This window comes from Scleropages formosus, chromosome 10, assembly GCF_900964775.1.
Source record: "Scleropages formosus chromosome 10, fSclFor1.1, whole genome shotgun sequence".
Lineage (NCBI taxonomy): Eukaryota > Metazoa > Chordata > Actinopteri > Osteoglossiformes > Osteoglossidae > Scleropages > Scleropages formosus.
The window spans coordinates 18,409,046-18,436,309 of NC_041815.1; the positions used below are offsets into that span (position 1 = coordinate 18,409,046).

The following is a 27,264-nucleotide window of genomic DNA, read 5'->3' on the forward strand; positions in this document are numbered from 1 at the left end:
TCACAATATGTGGGGTCAAAAAGGATTCAAAGGCCAGAGAAAAGTTTTTCAGGGTTTTGAATAATTTTGCGAATTTATTTATATCCATGTATTTGAACTATCCTTCTCCATCTTTTGCTGGTACTAAAAAGTGTGGAATCCAGCCACCACCTTTTTTAACTCTGCATCTAAATTTTGTATTTTAAATTCCTGCCAATGTTTTGACTTTTACTCATTACTCATTGTTTACATGTTTGCTTTCATACTTGAATTAAAAATTTTGTACTGAACATTGTTGACTGACAATACTATTGAGCGGTAACCTGCAGAAACAATCAAATTCTTTGGAGAGGACTAAAATGACAACTGATATGAACCCATTTTTTATAAAAGTTACATTTTTGACTAATCTTCACTTAAGTAACTGACAAAAATCCTGACAAAAGGCATACAAAAGGTTGTTTATACAGCATCAGAAATCCCGAACAACCTACGTCTACATGAGACATTTTAAAAAGTTATTCTTTTCCTCCAAGTAACACCATTTTCTACTGCCCAGGGATCAGAAATGAAGAACTGGAAAGAGACAGATTAGAGTTCCCACACTCCAGGGCTTTGAGGAGACATTATCTTTTGCACTGTTGCCAGGCAACCAATTGCCAAGATATACATTTCCCCTTTGAAGATTAACTGTACAAATCATCCCTCACTGTTAGAATGTGTTCCCCTCTTACATGAGCAATATTTCTTTCAATGTTCAGTATGTTTTATATTTTATATTTTACTGTGAGTAATATATAACAATTTTTTGACCAAAGAGGTATCTAGATGTATTTTCAGGTGAGGTTCAAAGAAAACAAAACAAGCTCCGAAGTTATTTTATAGCCACCAACAAGCTGAAGTGGTCTGGTCTCTTCATTGGTCATATTGAATTCTGCATTTCCCACTGATGGAAATGTAGAAAATTTGGCATATTAGAAAAGAGAGTCCGATAAACACTTGCGGACTCACGGTGGAGAAAAACTTTACTATAGAACTGATGGCAGTGATAAAATAATGTTGACAAAACAGACTTTACGTACAACAGAACTCAGCTCTTCTGAATGACTTTTGTCAACAGTCTGTGTGTATATGGCAAATATTACCTGCTACTACAATGTGTACTAATTGTAGACTACAAAAAGTGCATTCATCAGTCGCACCGTAAACACTTCACAGAAGAACCCCTGTTTCAGAGAATATGGCAGAAGGCTGTTACTAAAACCGGTCCATTCCAGACTCTCCAGACTTCATTTCAAACCGGGTTACACTTCACACTGCAGCAGGATGATGTTTCTAAGCACAAGGCCATAGGTATACTGAAGTGGTTTAAGAGAAATAAAGTAATTGTACTTGAGGAACTCGGTGAAAGCCTAAATTCCTATATAGAATATGGATTAAATAACTTTGGTCTACAAGTAACCCCTAAGAAGATTAAGGGAACCTCAGCAAGTCTGCCAGTAAAAATCAACAAGAAAAAAACAGATGAAAACATTTGCGTTTGTTGTTGCAGCCTAAGGGGGTTGTGTTGCATGTGAGCATTTATACACATGCTACGTATTAATTTCTGACTGCATTCATATCTACATGCATGTGCTATGTATCTTCATTCACACATACAGACACCCTCTGTGGAGTTTTATTGACGCAATACAGTGTTAACTAAAATTCCTATTGCTTCTAAGTTGTTTGCACTCATTTATTTATTGTGGTTGTGCGAGTTTATTTGAGTACTCTTCAGTTATACAAGGTCATAAATATTTAGGTAACTGCACAACTAAATTCCATAAATAATGAGTCCATTAGTTGGACTTGACAATGATGGAATTTCTTGTATTATTGTGAAGAAAAAAAAAAAGCACTGGGCTTTTTGAAAAAAGTTTGAATAGTTTAGTATGTCTTTCCTAATGGTATAGTGTATGTGAATGAGATCATAATTGATGAAAAAGCTTTTAAGAGGTGGAGGCTAGAAAGGACAAGGCCAAGGCCCATCTAAATAGATAGCCTTCGTAAATTCTACAGTATAGTCACTGTCTAATTGTGAACGCTTAATACTACATACAGGTTTCCAGCAGAGTACACAGCAAAATCCTTAAAAATGAAATAGAAAAAAAAAATTAAGATATTTTTAAGTTGAATTTCAGTGCATTTTCTTGGAAAAACTTGCTTCCGTCTGCCTTGTTTAAGAAAACAGAAAATGTGTTTTCATAGTGGATTACTAGCATGCAACCCTCAGATCTGATGTCAGATCTCCAGCAGCAGCCTTGGTAGAGCTAAAAGGAAATAAAACTAGGAGTTTCACAAGCATTTTGCCATCTATCTGTTGATTATCAAAACTGCGAAGTGATAAGAACAAGTAGTTGGACCAGAAATGTTCGTTCATCACTCATAGCCGATCTTAATCAGACCGGCTACATGTTTCCCCTTTTCATTTCTTGTTGTTCCAAGCAAAACCCAGTGAACATAAAACCTTCTGTGTTCAATATAGTCAAAACAAAATTCGCAAATGCGTCCTTTCGGGTCGAGTATAAACTTTATTAACAAAACAAAAGCGGCAAATTCTACATTCAGCTCACTGCAAGCTATCCATTCTTTGCACCACGAGATTAAATAATTAAAATACCACAGCTACTCATTTATATCTTTAGACTTCTGAAATGACAAGAATAGCAGCTAGAGCTTTTTTTTAGGTTTAAATAGCTTTAAATAGTCTTCTAGCCATGCTCTTTGTGTTGCACCAGTGCGCCATCTAGTGCCCGCTCAGCATAATGCAGTACAGTACAGTAGAGTACAGTACAATATGGGAGATGGGAGAGTTAGGGTACAAAAAGGATTAGGCACAGCAGTGCTGCCAACTAGTGGGCAGAAGGCTTAAGTGAATTGCACCGGTTCTTCTTTAGCTGAGCATCCACTGCAGGATGCTGGTGTCCTTTCCTCCAGTGGAGATCAGGTTACTGTTGTCATGTAGAAAGGCAACATTGGTCACATGGCTGCTGTGGCCACCATAGATGTGGCTTGGAGCCTGGAACGGCAAAGGGGTTTGGGGTTGGGAGGTGGGGGTGGTTGGGGTGTTATGTTGCATTTATTCAGAAGGCCTTCACATCCACAAAAATACTTAACGTACACTAACTGCAGACGAGGTTGTGTGAATGCTTCCCCCCAACCCAGCCCCGTAAATAAATTCCTTTAATTCATATTAAAATTCATTCCCATATTTGGGTAATTCCCAGATATATACAAACATTGCATGCTATGTAACACCGAAAACAGCTTTACTGTTTAGATGTATAAAAACCGCACTGGTCACATATTAACAAGAAAAGGTCAGATCGAACAGCTGCCCACATGGCCTTCCAGCATTTCTGTTTCAGGCAGCTGCTTACACACAGTCCCCCATCGCTCAAAAATGTCAGTGTTTCTATGAGTAAAACGCGAGTGTTTTCATGAGTCACTGTGCTTATGAGTAAGCCACATGTACACCGGGAGGTACTTAGCTCACCCGTGGCTGGGAGCATGGATTAGAAAACAAGTTGACTTTGCCAAAGTCGTCACCGGAGGCCAGTAGCTTGCCGTCAGGTGACCTGCATACAGCGTTAATGTCCGTGCCATCAGCACCATCAGGCCAGATGCCTGCACACAGAAATGGCCCGAGCCGGGAAAGTGAGTTAGTCCAGCTGTTAGTCCAGCTATGCGACTGAAAGTGAACTCAACCGGCTGGAGGGAACACAGCTGCCATCTCACCAAAGACACTGAAGCCCAGGACACAAGTGGAGGTGGCCCAGTCCAAGTTTCGCACAGCATCTGCACTAGTCACATGTTTTCCACTTGAAGATTCCCCTGAAGATTAAAAAAAAAATGACAAAGGTCTTGTTTTCATATGGTTATTAAGACATGTATAGGAGACATTTGTGCAGAAAGTCATCCAAGAGCCCTTACAGAATAAAATTTCATAATCTCCTGAGTTGGTGACAATAAACTGGCTGTCGGTAGACCAGTCCAGGTGGGTCACAAAGCTGGAGTGGCCCTGCAATTAATAAGTAATTTCATTAGCAATGTACAGACACAAGGCTTTGTACCGTCATGCGCAATTGTGTGTATTCTTACCGTGCACTTCCCCACTCGGCTGTACTTCCTCCCGTTTTCTGTTACCGCATAGATGTAAACAAAGTTGTCATGGGATCCCACAGCCAGGTAGTTCCCATCTGTGAAAACATGTATTATTTAATATCAAGTTCATTATTTGGCTATGCATTACTGAAGATTCCACTCCAGCATCCCACTGCAACAGACAGGTCTACGGGATTTAATAAATTCCTAATTTTCTCTAAATACAGAGTGTAGGTATCTGTATTACATAAATTACTCTAGCAGTCTACGACTCACAATCCCAGTACGTCTACTAAATACCATGAGGGGAATATGAACGTTATACTGCATGGTATTTTTAGACAAAATTAATTCCTCATCTGCAAAGAAATCGGACATACCTGGTGAATACTTGACAACGGAGATTATTTCGTTACCATCTGTGTGCACGCTTACGAGGTCACTGGTATCAGCGTCCAACACCAGCCACCTGAACAGGGCAAAAGTACATGTCAGGGTCATCCCAGTTAGTTAGTCTCATCCACTCTTGAGACTCATTACTTCTCCAAGAGTATACTTGTGAAATCAGGCTTGGGATCGTCCAGAACCGCACCTCTCCAAGTGACAACGTTAGGCTTTTTAGGTCACTTCCAATACAAGCCACTGCTAAATAAACAGGACGCAAATCCAAAGTTCCCATTTGCATCAAGACTAACTTGGGTAAAGGAGTTACTGAATAATGACACTGAATTCTTGGAGAACAGTTTCAAACTTGTGCAGATTGCAGCTCTTTGTCAACTCGATGGCTTTGTTGGGCGTTCGATGAGCTGTATTGTCAGCGGTATAATAGCTGCGGGCGGAGTCACTAACCCACACCAGACACATTGTGTTTCGGTGCTTTATTTTACTGTGCGCTGTTGCCCATTACTTTTGTCCTCCCTAGAACTATAGAAGAGGAATCTCGAACGTGGTGATATTCCCGTTAAAATTATAGCACACAGTAGTTGCCATAAAATAGCATATAAAAATAATAATTAAAACATTAGGGTTAATTTTGGAGGCTATGTAGAAGGAATACTGGGTTAATGCAGCAACTTACTTTCCTGCCATAGTTCCCACAGCAACCACAGCACCACTGGGGTGAAAACCAATAGATCGTGCAGGATCCTGTTAAATAGGGAGAAATTTGGTGGAAGAGTGTCAAATCAATGCATCCTGACTTAAACATTAGGTGTAATAGGTGGAACACCTGATGATTTCTCTTCAAGTCTTCCACTATAATAATGAACTAAAATTAACATGGGGGGGCATGGTGGCACAGCGGGTCTGGCCTGTGCCTGCTCTTTGGTGGGTCTGGGGTTCAAGCCCCGCTTGGGGTGCCTTGGCAAGGGACTGGCGTCCCATCCTGGGTGTGTCCCCTCCCCCTCCAGTCTTGCGTCCTGTGTTGCCAGGTTAGGCTGTGACCCAGCTCGGGACAAGCGGTGTGTGTGTGTGTGTGTGTGTGTGTGTGTGTGTGTGTGTGTGTGTGTGTGTGTGTGTGTGTGTGTGTGTGTGTAAAATTAACGTGACATCAATCAGGGGAGTAATAAGAACCTCGATGTACTTGCTCCACAGTGGCTGGAAGGAGCTGGAATCCCAGAGGTGGACTAACTTGTCCTGACCACAGGTCGCAAACTGGTTCATGCTAGGATGCGCATCTAAGCCCCAGAGCTCATCTGTGTGGCCCTTTCCAGAGAGAAAACAGAGAATTATACAAAACCTGTTCTCCACTGCAGTTAATGTGGTTTGATTTTTACATTATGCGGTACAGAAAAAGAAAAAAAAAAAACTCTTTTTTAGTATGGTGTTGACTGCAACAGAAGATAACAAAAACACTGAGTGTGAATTCAAGAGAGCCACATGAGTTTTCATATTACTGTATATCATACATTGTGAGTATTTTGAAATGGGTCCTAAGACTTCAGTTTGGGTTTTGCTACCTGGACCATGAGCCAGAATCCCTCAGAGATAGAGCCTTGAAGGATGGCATTGCGGGTAGTTCCCACAAACAGCCGGTCCTGCTTCCCTTCCTCGAGGGAGCGGACCGGGCCGTACATTTCAGGTACCTGCAGCAAGGCGGAGCAGGAGAAAATATGCTGTCAGCAAATGAAACTACATGCGGTTTGTCTCCGCCACCCTTGATATGTCCCACGTCAAAAAAGACCCACTTCAGGCTTGTGCAACTCCACTCGTGTAGCACATTCAGCATCTCTACATCTCTCGCAACCGAGGAACAGGTTCCGTAAAGTTGTTAACTTCAGATTTAGAAGCTATATGATCGCAAAGATTTAGCACCTTGAGAGTAAAATTATGAAAATCTGGCCTTTCCTTACCTCCCCCTCATTCTGCTTGCGGTAGTCATGATCCCAGTATACCACCCTGCGGTCCTTCCCTCCTCCTGACACCAAAGTGCCGTCTTTAAGTAAGCACAGCGCAAAAATACCACCCTCGTGGGCTCCTGGTATCACGTGAGTAATCCGATTCCCACCTGTCAATCAAAGGCAGGAAAAAAAAAAAAAGGTCACCATGTGGCCCAATGGGAAATACAGAGAGCCAAGAATTTAGAACAATATTGCTGAGTGTGTGACATCTAACAGCAAAGCGCACACGTCAACAAATCAGGTATGAAATGAACTTCGAACCTTTTCCCCAGATATAGATATTCCCACTGGAGTCCCCGGTAATGACGTCTCCGTTCTCTGCGAAGGTAATGCACAGCACGTACTTTGGCTTCTCGTGTTTCTACGGAGGGAGCACAAGCAGGTACGTGACAGGAGAGCTCTGAATTTCTAACGTCCCACCAAGGGCAAGGATCTTGATCAAAACCAAGGCCAGGCACCTGGTCCAGTTTATTACGGAGACTTCTCATTTACAGGGCATTTATGCGTGAGGCTCCTACCTCAAACAGACCCTGTCGTTTCGTAAGAGTCTTCCCCTCAATAGTCCAGAAATTGAGGTGGGACTTCCCACAGGTCACAATCAGGTTTGCCTCGGTTGGGTGGAAGGCAACCCCCAGGACAGAGTCATTGGAGCACTGTCAGAACATACACCGGTTGGATCTAATGCATGAATGTCTCTGAATATTGTATAACTGACTCCTTTCCCTATTGATTTAGATTATTAATTCACATTGCATTCAATGTTGGAAAAGCCCGACTTCATTAACGGTGTTTACAGACAGCTCCATCACCAAAAGCCATTTCCATCTTCACCATTTATAACACTGTTTTTATTATCCTTCTGTGTTTTCTTATACGAATTGTACAGATTTTGCCCAAAACTACTGCTTTAAACAAAGACTGTTTCTTTTTTTTTTTTTAATTTTAATGCATCTGACCATTTATATGCTAGATACTGCACAGCGCAGGGGAGGTTTTTAGAAGACGTCAGAAATTCAGTGCAGACTTCAGCACCTTCACGTCTGCGAGCTGCTTCTCCTTCTGCCAGTCCCACACAGACAGGATGTGGTCGTTGGCATCATCGACAGCACACAGATGGGCACCGCCATTCTGAGAAAGAGTGGGGGAGGGGAGATGTGTTAATATATAACCAAGGAAAACAGACAGATATAGGCTTGATGTATGAATAATGTTTAAACCACGTTGCAGATTTTGGACTTACGGACTTGCAGAAGGCCACGCAGGTGACGGCCCGGTCAAACACACCCATTCCAATGACGTGGATGGTGTTCAGGCTGACTGAGTCCCACACCCGAACATGAGGAGGCAGTTGCTAGGAGAAGAAAAAAAAAAATATCTGTGATCTTTTCACTATGAACACGAAAGGAAATGCAAATATTATACAGCATGCCCTTTATCTGCAGTTGTACCGTTTTACAGCGGAATAAATTCTTATATTGAAGAATTTAATATTCACAGAGACTCCAGAAGTGTCCCGTTCAGCCTTTGAATGCGCAGTTCAATATCACTGTTGAAGCAGAAACTGAAATAGGCTACTTTGCTGAATAAAAATTGCTACCTTGCCATCTTTGGAAGTACCGGCTACTTGTCCAGTTGCAATGGTGACCATGTCCGGATGGACTGCCAAACTGGAAGACATTTATGTCTTTGTTAAAGATCAAGTTACACATGCTGTTAAAGTCTTCCAGATGTCCTTAGTGGGGGGGGACAAACAGCTATAAAACAGTATATAAACATGCAGCCATTTAACTTGTTAAATCAAATTATAAACAGTTTATGATTTCCATCACAAATAAACATCTTTGTGGGACAGTTTAAACGGACAAATTCCAAATTACCTAAAGCTACCACAGTCAACTAACTGTCAGCATTTTTACAGACTTACTTTTAAATGCTTTATCTAAACACAAAAATACATTCGGATTCCAGAAAAATCTATAAAATTGTTTCTAATATGTGAAACGGGTCATTACGAACAGAAGATACCGCATCAAATTTCTTGAGACGATCAGTTTAATATCTCAGGTTTGTCATGAATTATAAATAGAGAAGGTGCCACAGAGAGCTTCCCGCTCAGCTTTCTCCCAGCAACAGGACAGGGCTGTAACTTGAGGCAGTGTGTAAAATGCAAACTAAAGGAGAGTCCACACCTTTGTTTACGTTGGATCCCTGCTGGAGGAAGAAGTAATTTGAAACGATCACAAGGGTTGTTATTGAAGGTGGTGTCAGAAAACCCCCATCTAGTTACCATTTGACGTCGTCGTTGTGACCCAGATAATGTCGCTGCTGCTGCTCTTCCACGTTGTAGAGCACGACCACGGAGGCGATGAAATAAACAATCTCCCCGGTGGGAAGCAGATACAGATTGCAGCGACAGTCCCTGCCTCTGTACCCATACCTGAATTACCGGGAGTTAAGGCACAAATTGAAGCAGACCTGCCCATATGGTGGAACAAAAAGAGTTCATGAGGGGACACAGAATATTTGTTTTTCAGTGGGTAATAATAAAATAGGCACAGTTATTTCAATTTTGCATACTGGTACATACTTTCTTGACGTCCCTAGGTATAACAAGACCCCTAGATTTCGTCTACTACATTTTATTTTGTAACTCACTGCATTGTTTTCGATGCAGTCTATATGAGCTATGTAATTTAGCATTTGCATTTTTAAAGCTGCTTTCTTGATTAGAAGAACATAAAAACTCTAAAGTGATCTTAGATAAATATTTTTTCTCTTGGTCTGACTTACAAGAACCTGGCAATACATAATAATCTTTAAATTGTTCAAACGTCCCAAAGTTGCAGTCAGGGTGGAGGTTGGAAGTGCAACCTGCTTTGACCCTACTTACTGTGGGAAGAGGCAAAGACCTCCAGAATTCTTTAGTATTGTTTATGTTAACCCACTGTCTTTCCCCAGCCTGCCTTCGGCAGTCCATCCATTTTCCTTGTAATGATGCCGACATGTTTTAAAGAACTTTGTGCGATCTTGAGTGGAAATTCTTAAGAGAAATAACTACCGAGAACAGTTCATTGGAGCAAACTGCAATACACAGAGCAGACAAAAGGGGGCGCTGTGGCTTGTGCCCATGCCTGTATGCGCCTGCCAACCCAGCAACTTCCTCAAGAAAAGGATACACCCACTGCAGTTTGAGCTTGTGTTCTGGCAGCTCCGCCTTACTGTCCAGGCTGTAGCTGTCTCTTATCTTGTCGGGTATGTGCATAGTGACGGGGCGCCCCCGCAGGAACATTCTCACGTACCCATCCTCTACAAGCGAAAGGGTGAAGAAGGGGAGGTTTACATTCTCACTCATCAATGCAATGTCGATAACAAATGGGCAATGCACTCTCCAGTATACCTATCCTAGACCTGTGATGGCAGAGGACGTCTTCATGCGCTTTCAGACATTTATGGAAAAGCGTCTGCTAAGCAAATAAATGTAAATGTAAATGTATGGTCACAGGCCAGTGGGAGGTACAGTGGTTAGAGCTGTTGCCTTGCACTGGAGGGACCCAGGTTTAAATCCCTACCCCACGATAGTACCCTTGAACAAGGCACCTTGGATTGCTTTATAGAAAAAATCCCCAGCTTTTCAAAAAAAAAAAAAAAAAAAAAAAAATTGGTGGGAGGGTATCGGGATTTGTCTATCCTGTGTCTTATGCACCTAGTCGAACGATGATGAACCAAGTGCAGCAAGTGGTAGGTAACAAACTAGGTTTGCTTGAGACTTTCATGTCTGCAGCTATGTCTCCTTTTCTTAATGTAATGCATAAATTGTACTTTTGCTGAGATGTACGTCGCTTTGGACAAAAGTGTCTGCCAAATGAATAAATGTAAATATAAATGTAAATGGGTAAATCATTCTAAGTAGCATTACACAAACCTGAGACTGCAAGTTGCTTAATAAATAATAATACATTCTTGCGAGATTTTTTCAACATTTTTATATGCACCTGCCAGAAAAGAGGCATGGCGAACAGAGAATTTAGAAAACGTAGTTATTTGTGATAGTGTAATCACAGGCAATCTCTCAGGAGGGCTCCTCTGTTATAAAGAAACACATCTATGATTAAGGGTAATAATGTATGCAAGGCATTATACACATCTGGAATTCAGTCAGCCACTGTGTGTCTGGTGTGGTATTTATGAGAACACCTACAGGCTGTTTGCATTTCACAATCTTCACCGTACCATTACTGAATCTTATCAACTTGAGTAATTGCTAATTTTGATAATTATCGTGCTTGTTCCATAATAACACTTTTTTAAATTTTCTATTACAGTGTATGCATCATTTGTGTTTCCATTAATACACTTATTAATAGTTTTACAAAATTCTTGCCAATGTTGTAGAGGAGATGGAAGTATATGAACAGGTTTTGTAAAATAGGATGGTAAAATAAATGTTACAAATGTGATATTGTATGCACTTTATACAGAACGATATAAATATCAATCATTTAAAACTTACCAGTGTTTAGGGTGCACTCCTTGGATTTGCTGAAAAACATTAGTTTACACCATTAATGCATTTTGCAAGACTAGACTTACATGCAGGTCACAGATCACATGCAGGTTATTGCATGAAGTGCATGCATTGTAGCACACTTTAAAGTGAGTACCCAGCTTTTCACATCAGTGAGACTGCAGCCTCATGCAGCACAGTTCTAGCAATTAACTTGGAGCCAACAAGTACTGGACACCACCTTGCAGAATTACATGTCCTATATACTGTATTATATTTTCACGCATGGGGAAAAAAGATTGTATTCTTTCTGAACCTAAAAGCTATTGCCTTTGGCCCAAAATGCATATATTACTCAGAAACACAGGGTAGCTGGTAACATAGTGGTTAGAGTTGATTACTTTGTATCCCAAGGTTACAGGTTTGAATCCCCATCCAGCTGCAGTACCCTTGAGCAAAGCATTTACCCCAAATTGCTCCAGTAAAATTACCCAGATTTATAAATGGGAAAATAACTGTAAGTAGCGTAAGAGTGTACGTTGCATTGGAAAACACCATATAAGCAATAAATATAAACTTTGCTCCTGTTTGAGCAAAATAATAGAGGAAAAAAAAAAACTGATGACCACTCGTCCAAGCCTGTGTAATGTTGTACAGTTTTCAATCTATGATAACTAAACATTGTTATACAGTATTATATGCATTGTCAATTATCACTTGTCCTAATGCAGGATTTCAGCATTGTATGTGTAGCATGGAAAAAGTTTTGTACAAAGCACTTGTGCAGATCTCAGAATTCTTACCCTGTAGTGAAAACATGAATATTCAAACAAACCTCTGCATTTCAACACAAGACCTTCTATTAAAAAAGGCCTTAAGTGTAAGTCCTGGGAGCAGACGGGTTGTCGATATCCAGTAACCTTCTACCAGCTTTCCATGGCATCAGCAAAACAGATGCTGGGTTCTGGTCAGGTGACTGATGGGACAGAAGCCAAGCAACACCTCCTAGCAACACACACTGCTCTTGGTGTATTTAACACACTAAGACAACACACCAAAGTTACTGCAGGCAGCAAACAGGACATGCAAGTTTCCCTATAACTTATTAAAGATAGCAATAAATGTCAGAGGCTGGATGCCTCATTTTATCTTGGAGACTATTAATGTGCCTTTTTTATAGACATTCTTAGCATTTTCCAAGGTTTTGGGGCAATTATGTTTATATGTGTACAAAAAATGAGCATTACACATGAGCACAGTCAGTCTCTTAACACTAATTCAAATTGTTTTTGGGCTACGTATAATTATTGTTTTTTGTTTCTTTTTTTTTTGCTCCAAGCTCCTCCCTGACTTGTTAAATCCAAACATTTTAATAGCTGACCTATTTTAAACAACAGTCGGCTATGTTCAAACAGTGCAGCTCTTCCATGCCTTGACTCTATTGTATTTGTGAGGGATAATGGTGTATCTATGCATGAGCATTGGGCTGGCATGAAAAACTGCCATAGACACCGCTTGCCAGGAACTACGCTGACAAATTTATTGTAATACGTTTCCAAACAACACTCACATCAAAGTTATGTTCTGTGCCTATTGAGACTAATAAAAGCATTATACATCTCCAAAGTAGATGTCACATTAAAGTCTTTCATGTTCTACAGTAAACACTCTTCTTGTAGTGACTACAATGCACAGGGAGAGAAGAAAAACCCTGCAAGGATAAGAGATCATTTGTTTTGCAAATTTCTTTTTTCCATATTAATGGGAAATAACAAAAGATGACATTAAATGTCCTGCTATAAAAAGAGAACTATTATGACTCCTGAGAATATTTTTATTTCAAGTTCTTGTAAAATTATACCCATAAAACTACCAAAATCAGGGCTTCTCATCAACTAATTCATAATACGTACTGGATTCTGGAAGAGTATATTAAAGGTGGGACCAGCGCTGTAGTAAAGTAAAACGCGGGTAACTTTAAACTACCACTCATTTACACAAGTGGCAGCAGATGTTCGCTGTAGACATTTTTAAGAATTATGTCTTATGTATAGGGAATCTTGGCATGTCCTGTTTAAAAGAGTAAACAAAGAGATGCTTGTGTTTGCAGGGCTTCGCGGGGATCAGCCAAGCAGCTATGTTTAAACTGGAGCTCCCAGCCACGCAAAGCCACTAATTAAAGCAAGACTTGAAGAGTGTAGAGAGTGTAAACAGCTTCTTTGCAGAGAAAATGTTCAGCTTTCCTCCACAGAAAAAAAGCCAAAAACACATAAATGTCAAAATAAAGGTTTTCAATTTTTCCCTACACTCATCATACTCTTCACTTAGTTTAAGCCTGTAACAAGGGGAAAGAAACATCGCAATTGTACACCACTTTACACTAATTACTATATGTGTCCCCCAATTATAAAGCACTGAAATGAACATGTTTACTTCACATGTAGAAAGCCGGACCATGAAGTACCTCAGGTGGTGCTTGTAGTACGTTACAAGATAGAAAACATTTTCTCCACTGATCAAAGATGGACAAAATTATAATGTTAAATGCAAAAAGCTGAGCTAAACTAAAAGCTATATGATATAACATTTAACATATTTGCATACTACATATACTGTGGTCCAATACAAGTGTGGAAGGATTGACTGACTGACTGACTGACTGGCATTAGCTTTATGTACTTACAACCAGGACAGTGAAAGAAAAATGTGTATACTTCATTACATTTTAATATAATAATTTCCTTCCTATATATCAATTACAAATTCATACAGGACAAAATATTGAGATAAAGAATACCATGCCGATAGCCCGTTTGCTTCCTCAATTAAATTTGCATGTATTTAATATATTCAGATAAACTGAACGGGCTGAGGAAAATCAAATTTTGCTGATTATCTCATTTCCCATCTCATGGGAGATGTGGATCAAGGAAACACGGGGGTCATGACTCATCACGCTTAATGGATGTTGAGCATAGATGTCACACAGAAATCAATAATTGTGCATTTCGGTACGCAATAGGAAATGCAGAAAACAGAATCTAAGCAACACAACATGTTCCTACAGTGTTTCTCACCACCATGGCAGCAAAAAGGCCTAAACACGGCAACTATGATAAATACGTTCAGATGATACACTTCAGAAACCACACATAAACAGAATGCTCAACGCACAGCCAAACAAGAATTACCACTGTACAACTTAGGATCATGAAGAAAGCACATGCGATCACATGCATCTTGTGCATGTCAAAGTTGTAACACTGCAAAGAAACTCTGAATCCTCATAAGCTTGTCCCTTCTTAGTTTTACATAATCAAGTACTCAAAGCACATGTGTCAAGCCAACTTTAGATACACCAAAAGCTTTTATCCCTAAATCGAAGCAGCAGCAAACAAATAAAGGGAAAAAAAATGCAGGCAAACTGAAGATCCTTTACTCCCACCAGCACACTCCTGCTGAAAGCAATCATCTGAGAGCAGTTTCTCTATGATATAACACACGAAACCTCACTTATCCAGCTGAACACTCATTGTAAAGGTTTACCTGGATGATCTCTTCATGGTGAACTTTCTTGAGAAAGCGAATAGTGTTGAAAGTCAAGCAAATTCAGGAAGCTGGTACTCTCTCCTGTAATGCCAGTGCACGGTGTCTGTTCTAGTTTATGTAAAGGTCCAGCCAATGGCCCCGCACTTCCTGAGTGTGCAGCTCAGCCCTCGTCACTGTGACCCCACCCCGTGACCGCAGCTCACCCGTTTCGTACGCTGCGGCGCATGCTTTTCCAGTCTCCATGGCTTTTTCTCACTGCAACACTTAATTACACTGTCACGAAACAGTGACTGTCGGCTTCTCAAAAGAAAACAGGTCAATGACGTAGAGCCCTGCAGATTTTTAATATGCCAAAAAAAATTACAGGTGTGTATGTTCTATCTGCAAAAGAAATGAGTGCTAATATTACACATTTTATTCATGTAGGTGTTCAAACTTGGGAGCCTCACATTACAGGGCAACAGCCCTAACCACTGCCCCTCCGCTGCTCCTTTAAACATGTATCACTTGGCAGATGAAAATACTTGAATAACTGTATTCCACTCTAATTTTCATAAACTTTAACTCAGATAGTCCTTTTTTAAATAAAATTAGGCTTTGAAGTGCGTAAACACTGATACGTTGCGTTTCACAACTATACTTTATTCTGCAGTGCTGACCCTCAGGCTATGAAACACTAACTGTCAGAGCCATTCGTACATAAATAATTAAGAACAATTCAATACCCTTTATATTACTGCTGCTGGAACAATACACACACTAAATGCTTTCATTTTAAATGAGAACGAATAATGTCACAGTGATGAATACTTAAAAAATAAAAAAAAAAAAAACAACCCACAAAAAGTTTTGCACATATTTTTAAAAATTAATTTACCAGTTGCAGTTAAGCGATAAATTAGCTGTGGGCCTCATTGATCTTGTTGCTGTAAATGTCAATGAATGGCACAACAGTGACCTAAATTAAATGCAGGCTGACTAATTAATAACAAAACTTGAGTAATTCAATTCAGCACGACAGGCTATTTTGCAAGCCGTGACCTCTTGCGTCAAATTTCTTTTTGCCACTAAATTCTAAACTGACCAGCAAGCAGTCTGCTAGAAGATGGAGAGAAAAGACATCAAAACTTGCCTCACTTAACACACTGCTAGGCAGCTGGCATTGATTTAGTGAAACAATGTCAATATGTACTAAAAAGAATCCAAATGCCTCCAGCTGATACTGGTGAACTGAAGTGGCAACCCTGGGCTCAATTATTGCCAGAGTACATGTTTGATTTCTTTTGTGTGTGTGTGTATGTATATGTATATATGAGGCATAATATATATGGTACATACTCGTGTACAATAGACCCCTCGTTTCATTTTACAGGACCCAATATCACTCTTATCCTCTATTATTCTCCCTTGTAAACAAAACTATTTTAGTTATACAAGCAGAGAAATACACCAAGTTTTTTCCATAGTACTTCACCTTTAGAAACTATTGGCTATTTGTCCTGCGATAGCCTTTTCTTATATGTATTTTGTCTTATGTATAATTTGTATCCCTGTTGAAAGATGGAATTGAAAGAACTAGGGTTATGTTTGTAGAGTGGCTTTTTATTGGTTTTTGTGTGTGACTTACTCTATTTAGCATTTTCTATGTAGTAATAAATAAAGATAAAGAAGAGAGACGTGCCAGCCGTTAGTACGCCGCTGTCTGTCTGAATGGAAGAAATGGGCAGCGTGTGAGGGTTTGTGAGGGCTTTGGATGTAGACGTGTTTAAAGGCGTTTTTGGGCCGGTGTCATTACCTGTCTTTCTTGCTGCTGAAAGAACTGCTGGAGGAGGTGGTTCGGCTTCGAGAGTCAGAGGACATGTCTCGTCTTCCTGTTGACAGGCGTTCGGTGGAGATACTTTTCCTATACGTGCAAAATAAAAAAAAGGGTAGAGAAAAAAAAGAAGAACAGAAAACAGGGAGTGAAAAAGGAAGAGGAGACAATACGAGCAGAGAGCAAGATAAGGCCTCAGTGTTGTCACATTGCGGAAAGACCATTATCTTTTTTGAATAACAGGGAAGGCAGTTAACAGATGGTCCAAAAGTCAATGACACCTTTGTTCATAGTCGGTCCACTTCCTTTCTATACCTTTATGCCCAAATCAATAAGAAAAATACTCCAAACCTGAATGCTATCTTGCTTTGTCTCACACACACACACAAGTTTCATTACATCACAAATTTCAAATGCATGTGGAAAGCATGTGTATTGGCCCAGCTGTCAGTGAGCAACACACTGCACAGCAAGTAGAAACCAAGTGGCCACAAAGAGCTGAAGGCTTCATGGGTTTCAGCTGAGAGCCACTCCTACGCCACACTTCTCATTACCAAATGTGCCTCAGGAGAGACCTGCTGGGCCTCGATAAACCTCAGAGAGCAACAACATATCACACAGCTATACCTTTTATACAGTACAGGTTTGTGTCGGAGAGCTTGGTGAAATTTGAAAAATGACATCAACTTAATATGATTGGTTACTACACACCACATTTGTGAGTAAGGCTGCATGCATGTGTTCAGACTTGCATAAGTAACCGCTTTAGCCCTTTGCTCAAAGGCACCAAGAGAGGCCTAATGCCATTGGATGGCAACTCCTGAGACACTGTCAAAGTGCCAAAAGTAGGGGAGGAGGGGGAGGGTAACTGTTGAGTAGAATTATTGTTCAGGTTTTGTTTTTGAAATTTCTTCTCCAAATGTTTACTGTGTCTAAAAAATCTCTGCAGAAAAATTTTATTCAAGGACTGCAGATGTTTGCAAATACAGCCAAAGAGAGCATATGTTTGAATGTGTCTCACATGTTTTAATTTTTTTGAACACCAGATTATAGAAAAAGATGACATGATACAACATATGCACTTCTATAGTACCCTTGAGCAAGACACTTAAAAGTGCCCAGTTATGCAAATAAGTTAAACTCTCAAAGTCATATTGGACTAAAGGGATCTGCTGAACAGAGCGCTAATGAAGCACTACTGCCATCTTTAGGCAAAGTTTGGAATTACAGTATATTTTATATACAGTATAGTGCATAAGCTCTCTATGGTGATAAGGTAAGGGTTAGCGTTACTGACTTTGGATCCAAAGGATGCAGGTTCGAGCCCCCCCCCGCAGCTGCAGTATCCTGGAGCAAGCTGTTTACCGTAAAATGCTTCAGTAAAATTACCTGGCTGTACAAATGGGTAAGTAATTGTAACCTTAAAACCATAGGTCACTTTGGAAAAAAGCATCAGCTAAATTAATAAATGTATATTAGTGCCTCAACATGAGAGTGTGTACATGACTGTTGAGAGCTCTCTTTTTACCCCTAAATCAAAATTTAAAAAATCTTCATCCGTCCATTGTCAACAACCGCTTGTCCCGAGCAGGGTCACGGCGAACCGGAGCCTAACCCGGCAACACAGGGAACAAGGCTGAAGGGGGAGGGGACGCACCCAGGCGGGATGCCAGTCCATTGCAAGGCACCCCAAGCAGGGTTCGAACTGCAGAGCCACCACACAACAGGCACCGGCTGAACCAATAAAGTTATTCTGACATTTATTTGCAGGGTACGTTTGGCAAAAACATAGTTTTTAGTGCTGCCTTTCTGTTATCACATCATTCCCTGGAACTTTTTCCAGTGCTCTGGGTCACCCTGGTGAGATGAGGACTCTGTAAAAATAAACTTTTATTTCCATTTAAAAAATACTTTGCAAGACTTTATTGTGGAATTTTTTTACTTCATGCTACAGTACAGATAAAACTACAGCAATGCTGTCGAAACTAAGAGGTTGTCTCTGCAAAATCTTAAGTGCTGCTTGTTGCCCATTTTATCGCAGCTCACCATCATGCAAAATTCCTCATCTTCACGTCTCTTTCAAGACACTTGAATATCTCTCTGTGGTAATAGTAGGCCTCTCCTTAATAGTGCCATTAGGCAGCGGTTCCCAGTTCCATGGTCATGACTCCAATTACTGAGCACTAAATGATGTTTAGTCTGTTCACATCCAACCCTTGTGACTGAAGCACAGCAACAAGGAAACTATTGCCAAGTAGCACTCTTATCTGAATATATACATAGCCCTGTAAAAGAGTGGGACCAATTTAAGAGTAAACCCATTCTGGCTCATGAAACTGAAAAAGCACTTCTCACTTTTCAAACAATAAATACCTGTGAACAAGGATTTTCAGTCCTTAGTGCAAGCATGAGAAGGAAGGAACCACATGGATCCTGAGCATGGACTTGTACTGTGCTCTGTCCGTCAACATTTACATTTATTTATTTAGCAGACGCTTTTCTCCAAAGCAACTTCCAATGAACTCTATGTAGTGTTATCAACCCACACACCTTATTCACCGTGGTGACTTACACTGCTAGATACACTACTTACACTGGGTCACTCCTCCGTGTGTGTGTGTGTGTGTGTGTGTGTGTGTTAAATACCCCCTTTTGGTGAAGTCTGATTAAAGCAGCAGCCCTAGGAGCTGGTGGGTCTGGACACAGTTATGTACACCGAGTGACTGACGTGGTAAATTTGCTTTTTATTCTTCCACACAAATTGACTTCCAATGAAAGTTTACCCATGATTTATCCATGCTGTTTTTGTGGATTTGTATTTGATTTTATGTAATGGCTTTTTATTGTTTTTGGGATTATGACAAGTTTTTTTATGTTTTATTTGTGTTTTTGTGATGTAATAAGGTGGATGGATTGCTGAGCTGAAGAAGCAAGACAAATTTCTGTGTAAACAGACAATAAAGTGTTACCTTATCTTATCCATACATCAGGTGGAACACACTCTCTCTGTCACTCACACGCTATGGGGGGACCTGAACAGCATGTCTTTGGACTGTGGGAGGAAAGCCACACAGGCACGGACGGGGAGAACATGAAAACTCCACCGACTGAGCGGCCATCAAATCCACATCCTCTTGCACCACCCAGGGGCTGTGAGACGACAGCACTACTCGCTGTGCCACCATGCCACCTAACATAAAACCAAACTCAGAGAAACTTACCCACAAAGTGAAGCACTACTATGGTAGCAACTGGGATAATCTTTACCTATGTAATAAAGTCCAGATTCATTTTTCCACTTAAAACTATCTGAAAAGCATTTTGTTGCTGATTAATGCAGTTGAATTAAAAGAATAAAAGCAACACGTCAAGTCGATTGGTCATTAACATTGCACGAACCCAACTCTTAGGGCCACCATGGCAGGACAAGACTGGATTCGTGTTGCCATCAATAAAGTCTTCAACCACTGTATTAGCATAACCAGCACCTGCTGATACCATCTGTAAATTCTGTGGAAATCATTGTATGAAGGTGGTCCCACACACCTCCTCTGTTTGTGTGCATTTTACTGCCATCTACCGGCTTGCTGGGTAAACACAAGTCATGATTGCTCCAGAGCAGACAGAAATATTTGAAAATACTTTTTTTTTTGGAGGCGAGGGGGTAAATAAATTAATGCTGGAAACAAATGTTTCTTGGAAAATTTGTAACTCCACTGCTTATAACATAATGCATCAGTGTACTGGTGTGAAGCTGTATTTCAAAAACTGATTTCCACCCAACGAAGGAAAGGGTGACAAAACATGACTGTGACTGTAATTTTAGTCAAATATTTCAAGAGTAGAGCATCAGAGCAAGTAGTACCTACCTTTTAATAGAGAGCAACACCTCCTTTTTGGGTGAGGATGGCGAGGATGGGTAGCCCCCTAGCCTTTTCTGCTGAACATACCCATTGCTACAGGGCTTGGAAGGCAAAGCTTGCAAGAGCTGACGGACTGACATGAAATACAGGCAGAACACAAGCAATTAAAGATAAATGGAAATGCACATTTTCATATGCTGAAAGAAATGTTATACAGTAAACTACAATGAAATACGCTGTAATTTCTGTCATAAAATTATATGCAACAGACAGTGGACAAACTGAAAGAGCTGAAAGACCAAATTTTGAAGTGAAAACAAGCACTTTTTTTACTTAGTTCTAAGTGGAAATAATCTATCAGCATGGGCAGTACTCCTGGCAGCCACAGTTAGTGGTGTGTGTGAATGTATGATATGAATACACTGGCTCCTCAAGTCACAAACACACCAAAAGTCTGTTCATAGCTTTATTTGTTCATAAATTGACTGTGACTTAGTGCTTCGCCGCTAAGTCACAGTCAATAAAAGCTTAAAAATATAAATGTCCCTTGTTTTATTCACAGTTTTATTATTACATTTTGTGAAAACCTCAGGTAACATTGTGATTAAAAACCTTTGTTCAGTGCAAGAACTTAAATTTACTTTAACTTCAAACAAGATTAAAATTAAAGCTAAATTAGAAAAACAGGAAATACATCTTATCTCAAAAATCTCCTATAATTTTTTACTATCATTTGTCAGCTTCTGACCCCTTCTACTTCATTATCTACATAATCAAAAGTTTAATATTTCAGGTGCTACCTGATTTTTTTACAGGTTAGGTTGTGCTACAAATATATGTACAGTATATTTTGCATATTTAATGTGTACTAAATTAAAAAAAAATATTTTTAAAATGTTTGTAAAATGTTATTTTAGGATTTTGATCACATTTGAGATATATAAATTATTATATACTGTATATAAATATATGATATTTAAATTATTATTACTGTATATTCCCCATGTAAAAATTATCCAGCTGTACAGAATGCTAAAAACTATCAGAAAAAAATAAATAAGAAAACAAAACAAAATTAAAACTAGTTTAAAATGACTGTTTAAAACTCCTGTTCAGTCCTGCTAGATTCATGCATAAACGTGTGACATTCGTGACCTTGCTATTGATCATTGACACTCACAAACATCGGACTCGAGCTTGTAAACACGGTGGAAGAGAAATGAGTCGAGGTGGTTCTACACTTCTGTTCGGTTCTGTGAATTATAATGCTAACCATTGGCTAGGATTATAAATACGGATCACTCTCAGTCCATAGAATGAGGAAATTTCAGAGGACAGATGAGACACAATGTCATTATAATGAATGAATGAATGAATGAATGAATGAATGAATGAACGAATTGGGAAAATGTTTGCATCTTCCAAAATATGTAAGTGTTTATAATGTGAGGATCCAGTCCACTTAAACGCTGTAATACAATTTAATAATTAAGCCATTCATTAAAACTCACCCAGTAGACAAGATATTATTACTACAGGCTCCTTAAGGCGCATGTCAGGGATGCCTGTTACAAAGCTCGACTTGTTTCCTTCGGCTGGGCTTTAAAAAAATCTGGTTTGCATGTTGGGAGATTAATGAGCAGATGAACTGCTCTTAAGGCAAAATGGAATATGGTAGCCAGGTATGCACATCTGGACCCCAGCAGCAGCTTACCCTTGGTTGGTGCAGCCCTCTTTTTAGGCCCCTGACCCTGCTCCTCATAGCAGCCCAGGCGGCGCAGTGCATCTGCCAGCGCTGCCTTCAGCAACTGGATCTCATCCTCCTGCAGCTGAACGCGCTGCTCCAGGTGAGACAGACGGTCGTCCATCTCCATGACACTGCTCGCTGACAGGTTATCATCTGGAGTTGAAAGTTTGAAGGAAAGGAAGGACCACAGAACAAAATAAGAGAAACAAAACTGCGACCGCAAAGTTTTTGAGGAAGGCCTGAAGTCAAAAATTATGATGCATAGTTTGTTGTAGAAAGACAAGCACGCCGTACCAAAAGCAGCTTGTCTTTGTTCAGCAAACTTAGTCTCATCCAATTTCCCTGTCCATGATACGTGTCACCTGCATTGTGTGAATTTCAGTAGGCCGTGGTGCCGAGCCGAACCGTGCAACATGCAAAATATCCAAGCAGCCATGCAAAAACTATGGAAATTGCGAGCATAACAGTGTGCAGGCAACATTACTGACATTCTGACAGCTTCCAACTCTGAAACATGCATGGCCTCCAGTCCACACCCTTGATTTACACTGTTTCCATTTCAAGGTTATATTTGACACTTTCCCAGGAAACAAACTGAATACAGACTGGCATCATGTGCAATGAGTCCTCTTCTATATATGTTAGTGTATTTGCATTTCTTGTTGTGCATTACCCAAGTATCACATCATTCAACAGACTGAAAGCAGCATAAGAGAATTTTAGTAGAAAGGCTTATGTAATTTTCTGCCCACGATGCACAGTTCTTGGAAATAACAGATTTAGTGAGTCACCAACAAATGGAACAGCTGTAAGTGATGCTGAAAGCCAGATAATTTCTTGCACATGCATCAGAATTATTATGCAACTTGTTGCACATTGCATTTTAAAACAAAACCAAGAATTCAGTTTGACTTTACACAAAAAGTGATAAAATGCATAATTCTGCAGTAGATATAAAGGACAAATATAAATGAAACCAACGACTGCTACAGTATGACGGGTGGCGGCACAGGGGAACGTGCAAAAATGTAAACAAATATTGGAATTTACTGAAGATGTGGAGGTGATAAGATGGAGATGCGGATTTGCCTGACAATGAAATGAAGAAACATGCCCTGTACTGTGATGCAATTCAGCAGCACAAAAAGGTAAAGGAAGCAAGAAACCTGACTCCACAGAGCCAATGAAATATTCATTTGTGCTCCGTGCCGCTACCTTCCCTACCTGCCATGCCACTTGTCAATCTGCTCTCGGGGCCTCGCCGGTGCCAAGTCTAGCCTTTTCTACAGGCTTCCCCTTCTTGATAATATGCTGCTCTGTGCCCTAGACCTCTTCTTGCATGGCCCACAGAGCGCCAGGTGGCTCTCTGCAATCCGACACCCTCCCTGCGGGCCTCCCGATGCAGCACTCTGCTGCTGGCTGGCTCCGACCCAGCACTGTGCAGCAAAGCACCCAGACATAGGCAGGGAGAGCTGCCACAGTGGGAAGGATCATCCCTGGTAAAGGACCCTCAGACAAAGGCCCACACCAGCAGTGCTGTGACACGGCATGGGTGTTAACCAGATGCTTTTGGCTTCAGCTGCAGATGGGACAAATGATTTTATATCTAAACTGTAAAAAATGGTGTAAAGATGCTTATATTTAACCATAAAGTTTGAAGGTTAAAAACAGTACTGCAAATCATGGTTTCAATAAGCCGCAACGTTCTTGCGATACTTGTGATAAAAATGTTCGAAACGGTGTGAAAGGATGGAATGTATTTAAATGTACCATCTACTAAATTTAACTGAACATATGAACATAGAGGACAGGATTTCAGTTCTGCATTTATCATTACACTAAAACGAATTCCAACTTAATGCATTGCCTCTTTCTATCACACAATTTTCTTTCCTCATTTCGTTGAACATAAGAATGATCCGATGCTATATTGTAATGACTTTAAATACTCATCTGTATCAGTCACATTAGCTGAAATCTTTCTTGTGAAGCAGAATGTTTGTAAAACCCCCCCGCTGCCACAGCGTCATTCCATCAACCACGCAGTGGTTGGCAGCCCTGCCAAGAACTAAACTCTACATAGTTGGACTTCTGCTTTGCATAATGGCAACAGGTTACACCTTTTCTGTTCAGTAGGGGATTATTTCAGTAGTGGATTTCTAAAGGCACTACTGCTGGTGTGGTTGCATTGTTTACAATATGTACTTTTGTACTGGAAAGGTCTTATGGTATATATTTGGTTTTAGATATTTGAGGTTTCACCAGCCATTAACAAGGAAGCACACAACAGTAATGAGTCATGTGCTGGATGCTGGCAGAAAGTAAAGCAGGTTATCTAATAGCTGACTTTGAGGGTTTCAAGGGATGCATTCTGTCTTATGATGCATACTATTGTACCTTTGTTTTCCCCATAGCTAAAAGTTTTGGTAGGAATGCAGAAAATATTAGTAAAACCAAGAATAATGCAGTTTGTCACTGTAATTTTAAATTACAATACGTTTAAATACTGTTGCTGAACTGTTCATTTAATGAGAAGCATCATAATTTAAATTGGTCACTGTAATTTTAGGGTTAAATGATTGGCAACACTACTGCTATGCATTTAACCACAAGAATACTGTGATTTTTTTATACTGTACCAACACTGAGAATAAGATACCAAGACACGTACATTGAGAATGTAATAAAGTTATGCCTGTGAACCTTTAGACAAGGACGATTTGTAAGGACCTGCTGTTGTGGTTTTTACTGCAAACAAGGGACATGAGTATTCCTAAGGTTTTATTGATTTTGATATAGTGTTTGGATTTATGAACAGATCAAGTTATAAACAGACTCCCAGTCCCAACTGTGTTTGAAATTTGAGGATCCAATGTAATGAACGCAGGCTTCCTTGTCCAACAAACACTGAAATTGTCTTCGTTAATATCTCTGTTTTGTATTACTGCGGATCTTCATGACAGAATTAATTAATTATTTACTACTTATTTCATTCGTATTCCATACATATGAGGGGAGTGTTTAAACTTTCCCAATGAAGAAGGCACTGAAATACCTACTGTAAATCATAAAAATGACAGAATACAGAATGCATTTTGCACTTTGCAGTACATTGTGCAGTTTTTTTACAAGCATTTCAACACAACTAATTATTTCCCTTTTTTTATTTGGCACCTGGGGAGTGTGGTGGTGCAGTGGGTTGCACCAGGTCCTGCTCTCTGGTGGGTCTGGGGTTCGAGTCCCGCTTGGGGTGCCTTGCAACAGACTGGTATCCTGCCCTAGGTGTGTCCCCTCCCCCTCCAGCCCCATGCCCTGTGTTGCCGGGTTAGGCTCCAGCTCCCCGCGACCCCATATGGGACAAGCGGTTGAGAGAGAGAGAGAGAGAGAGAGTGTGTGTGTGTGTGTGTGTTTGGCACCTTCATATGGTTAATAATAAAGCCCAGATTGTACTGAAATCTAGATGAATTGCCTCACAAGGCCAGCTGCAAAAGTAATGCAGCTGTATTAAAAAATCATTCAAAGAATAAGCATAAACAAATAGAAATACTATATAATGTATTGTATAAAATATACAGTACAATACTGTATAATGATTGTCAGTTGCCTTTATAAACAAATATACTGGCTCAAAGCAAAAACCAATGACGAGACATATACTTAATAGAGAGTCTCCTAGTATTAATCTGACTTTTTTTAAGTTTTAATGTCCCCGTTTTGCAAAATTGTTCAGACAAATAAAAAATCAAGCCAGTTGCCATCTCCTCAAAGTTGAGAATATACAGGAAGAATTAAAATAGAAAAACTGGGGCGAAGCAATGGCCTTAGACTATAGGAGATAAAAGATTTTTTCATCTTAACCTTTTCGATCTTTAATCCGTGTTTGCATGAAGATGAAAACAAAGTTCAGATGGTCGTCTGCGCTCTATTTTCTATGTCTAGTAGCTATTTTGTCATTCCCAAATCCATAATAATTAATAATTAAGTAATCCTAAAACAGCAGATGGGGGGTCACTCAACATGATTTTGGGTGTGTGACAGGGCACGGGGGGGGGGGGTTCTGCATCTGGAGAGAACAATGGGTATGTAAAGGTTCACACTGAACTCGAATTTAAACGTACAAACACCAGCACGCATTCATATGTAAAGAATGAGGATGACCTCCATCCATCCTGAGTACAGTTTGTGGTGTGTCGTCCCCCCCCCGCCCAGAGCTTCACGAAACGCTGCTGATGTTGGTGTTTACCGCCTGTCAGTCGTCACACTGTAGCTCCTTCCACCTGTTCCTACACAAGAGGAGGCGGCAACGAGCGGCATTGACTCGGACCAAACTCCGGCTGCGTTCTCACCCTCGATTCGCACCCCTGGAGGTGTACGGGTGCGCACAGGTAGCACGCAGTCACTACACTTGTGATCAAATGGGCTCTTTCTGCGTCCTCTCTGTTCCATTGCGATGACATCATTCCACTGTGGTCTCGAGAGTTGGTCACGTGCCACTTACAGCACCACAGTACAATATTTTCAACAGTCCGACTTCGCACATTGTCATTGTCTCGAATCACGAATTGCTTAGTCCTCTTAGCCCGATACTGAGCGCACATGCAGAACGGAAAAGGGGTTATTTATTCACTTGTGTCACACAGTGGGACAATGTGGACTAGACACAATAAAACTATACGTTTTTTTCCATGAATCAAAAGCGTACAAGCACATAACCTTGGCTGCTTCGAACACGGTACCGAGGAGGATTGTCATCCACTGTCTTGTGCAAAACATGTCATCTCCCAGGTATGCTGCCGTGCAAATCATCATCATGGCTTCTCCGCCGGTACTGGCTTATCATAAAAATCATAAAAATTTAATTGATGGTCACCGCCACGTCTGAGTGAGTGCAAAGCTTCAGTGATGCAATAAGCAATGAATAGAGAAAAAAAAAAAACACGAAAAAAAAAAAACTTACCGGTGCAGTACTGTAGAAGCAGGGAAGTGGCATCATAAAGATTCCCACAAGAAGCAATCCTTTCTGACATGTCTGTGCCTTTCCTCCAGCTGCTTCCCTCCGTGTCCCCTCTGCTCAACCTTCTCCGGCGCCCCTGCAGAACGTGCGCTCCCCTCCGTTCCGCTCCTCTCGGCTCCTCTCCGCTCCGCTCACTTCCTCAGCATCAAGGTACCTAGGAGAGCCGCACTGCTTTGTATTCGTCTCGCGCCGTCTGTCTTTCCTGCTTCTGCCGTCTCCTCTGCTTATCTGTTTCTATAGCAACAAGCCC

General features: G+C 40.5%; 1 protein-coding gene across 1 annotated transcript; it reads right to left on the bottom strand.

The window, feature by feature from the left end:
- Positions 1-2,539: 2,539 nt before the first annotated feature.
- Positions 2,540-27,264, bottom strand: eml2 (EMAP like 2). The gene is made up of 22 exons (XM_018742923.1): positions 26,958-27,264; positions 21,968-22,153; positions 20,260-20,386; positions 16,373-16,480; positions 11,035-11,063; positions 9,701-9,830; positions 8,812-8,961; positions 8,122-8,191; positions 7,765-7,875; positions 7,557-7,652; positions 7,043-7,177; positions 6,786-6,885; positions 6,477-6,631; positions 6,084-6,209; positions 5,698-5,829; positions 5,204-5,271; positions 4,506-4,594; positions 4,123-4,220; positions 3,955-4,042; positions 3,760-3,855; positions 3,518-3,648; positions 2,540-3,040 (listed from the first exon to the last, which is right to left on the bottom strand). Exons 1-22 carry the CDS (start codon positions 27,025-27,027, stop codon positions 2,915-2,917), a joined length of 2,421 nt encoding a protein of 806 aa, XP_018598439.1. The 5' UTR covers positions 27,028-27,264; the 3' UTR covers positions 2,540-2,914.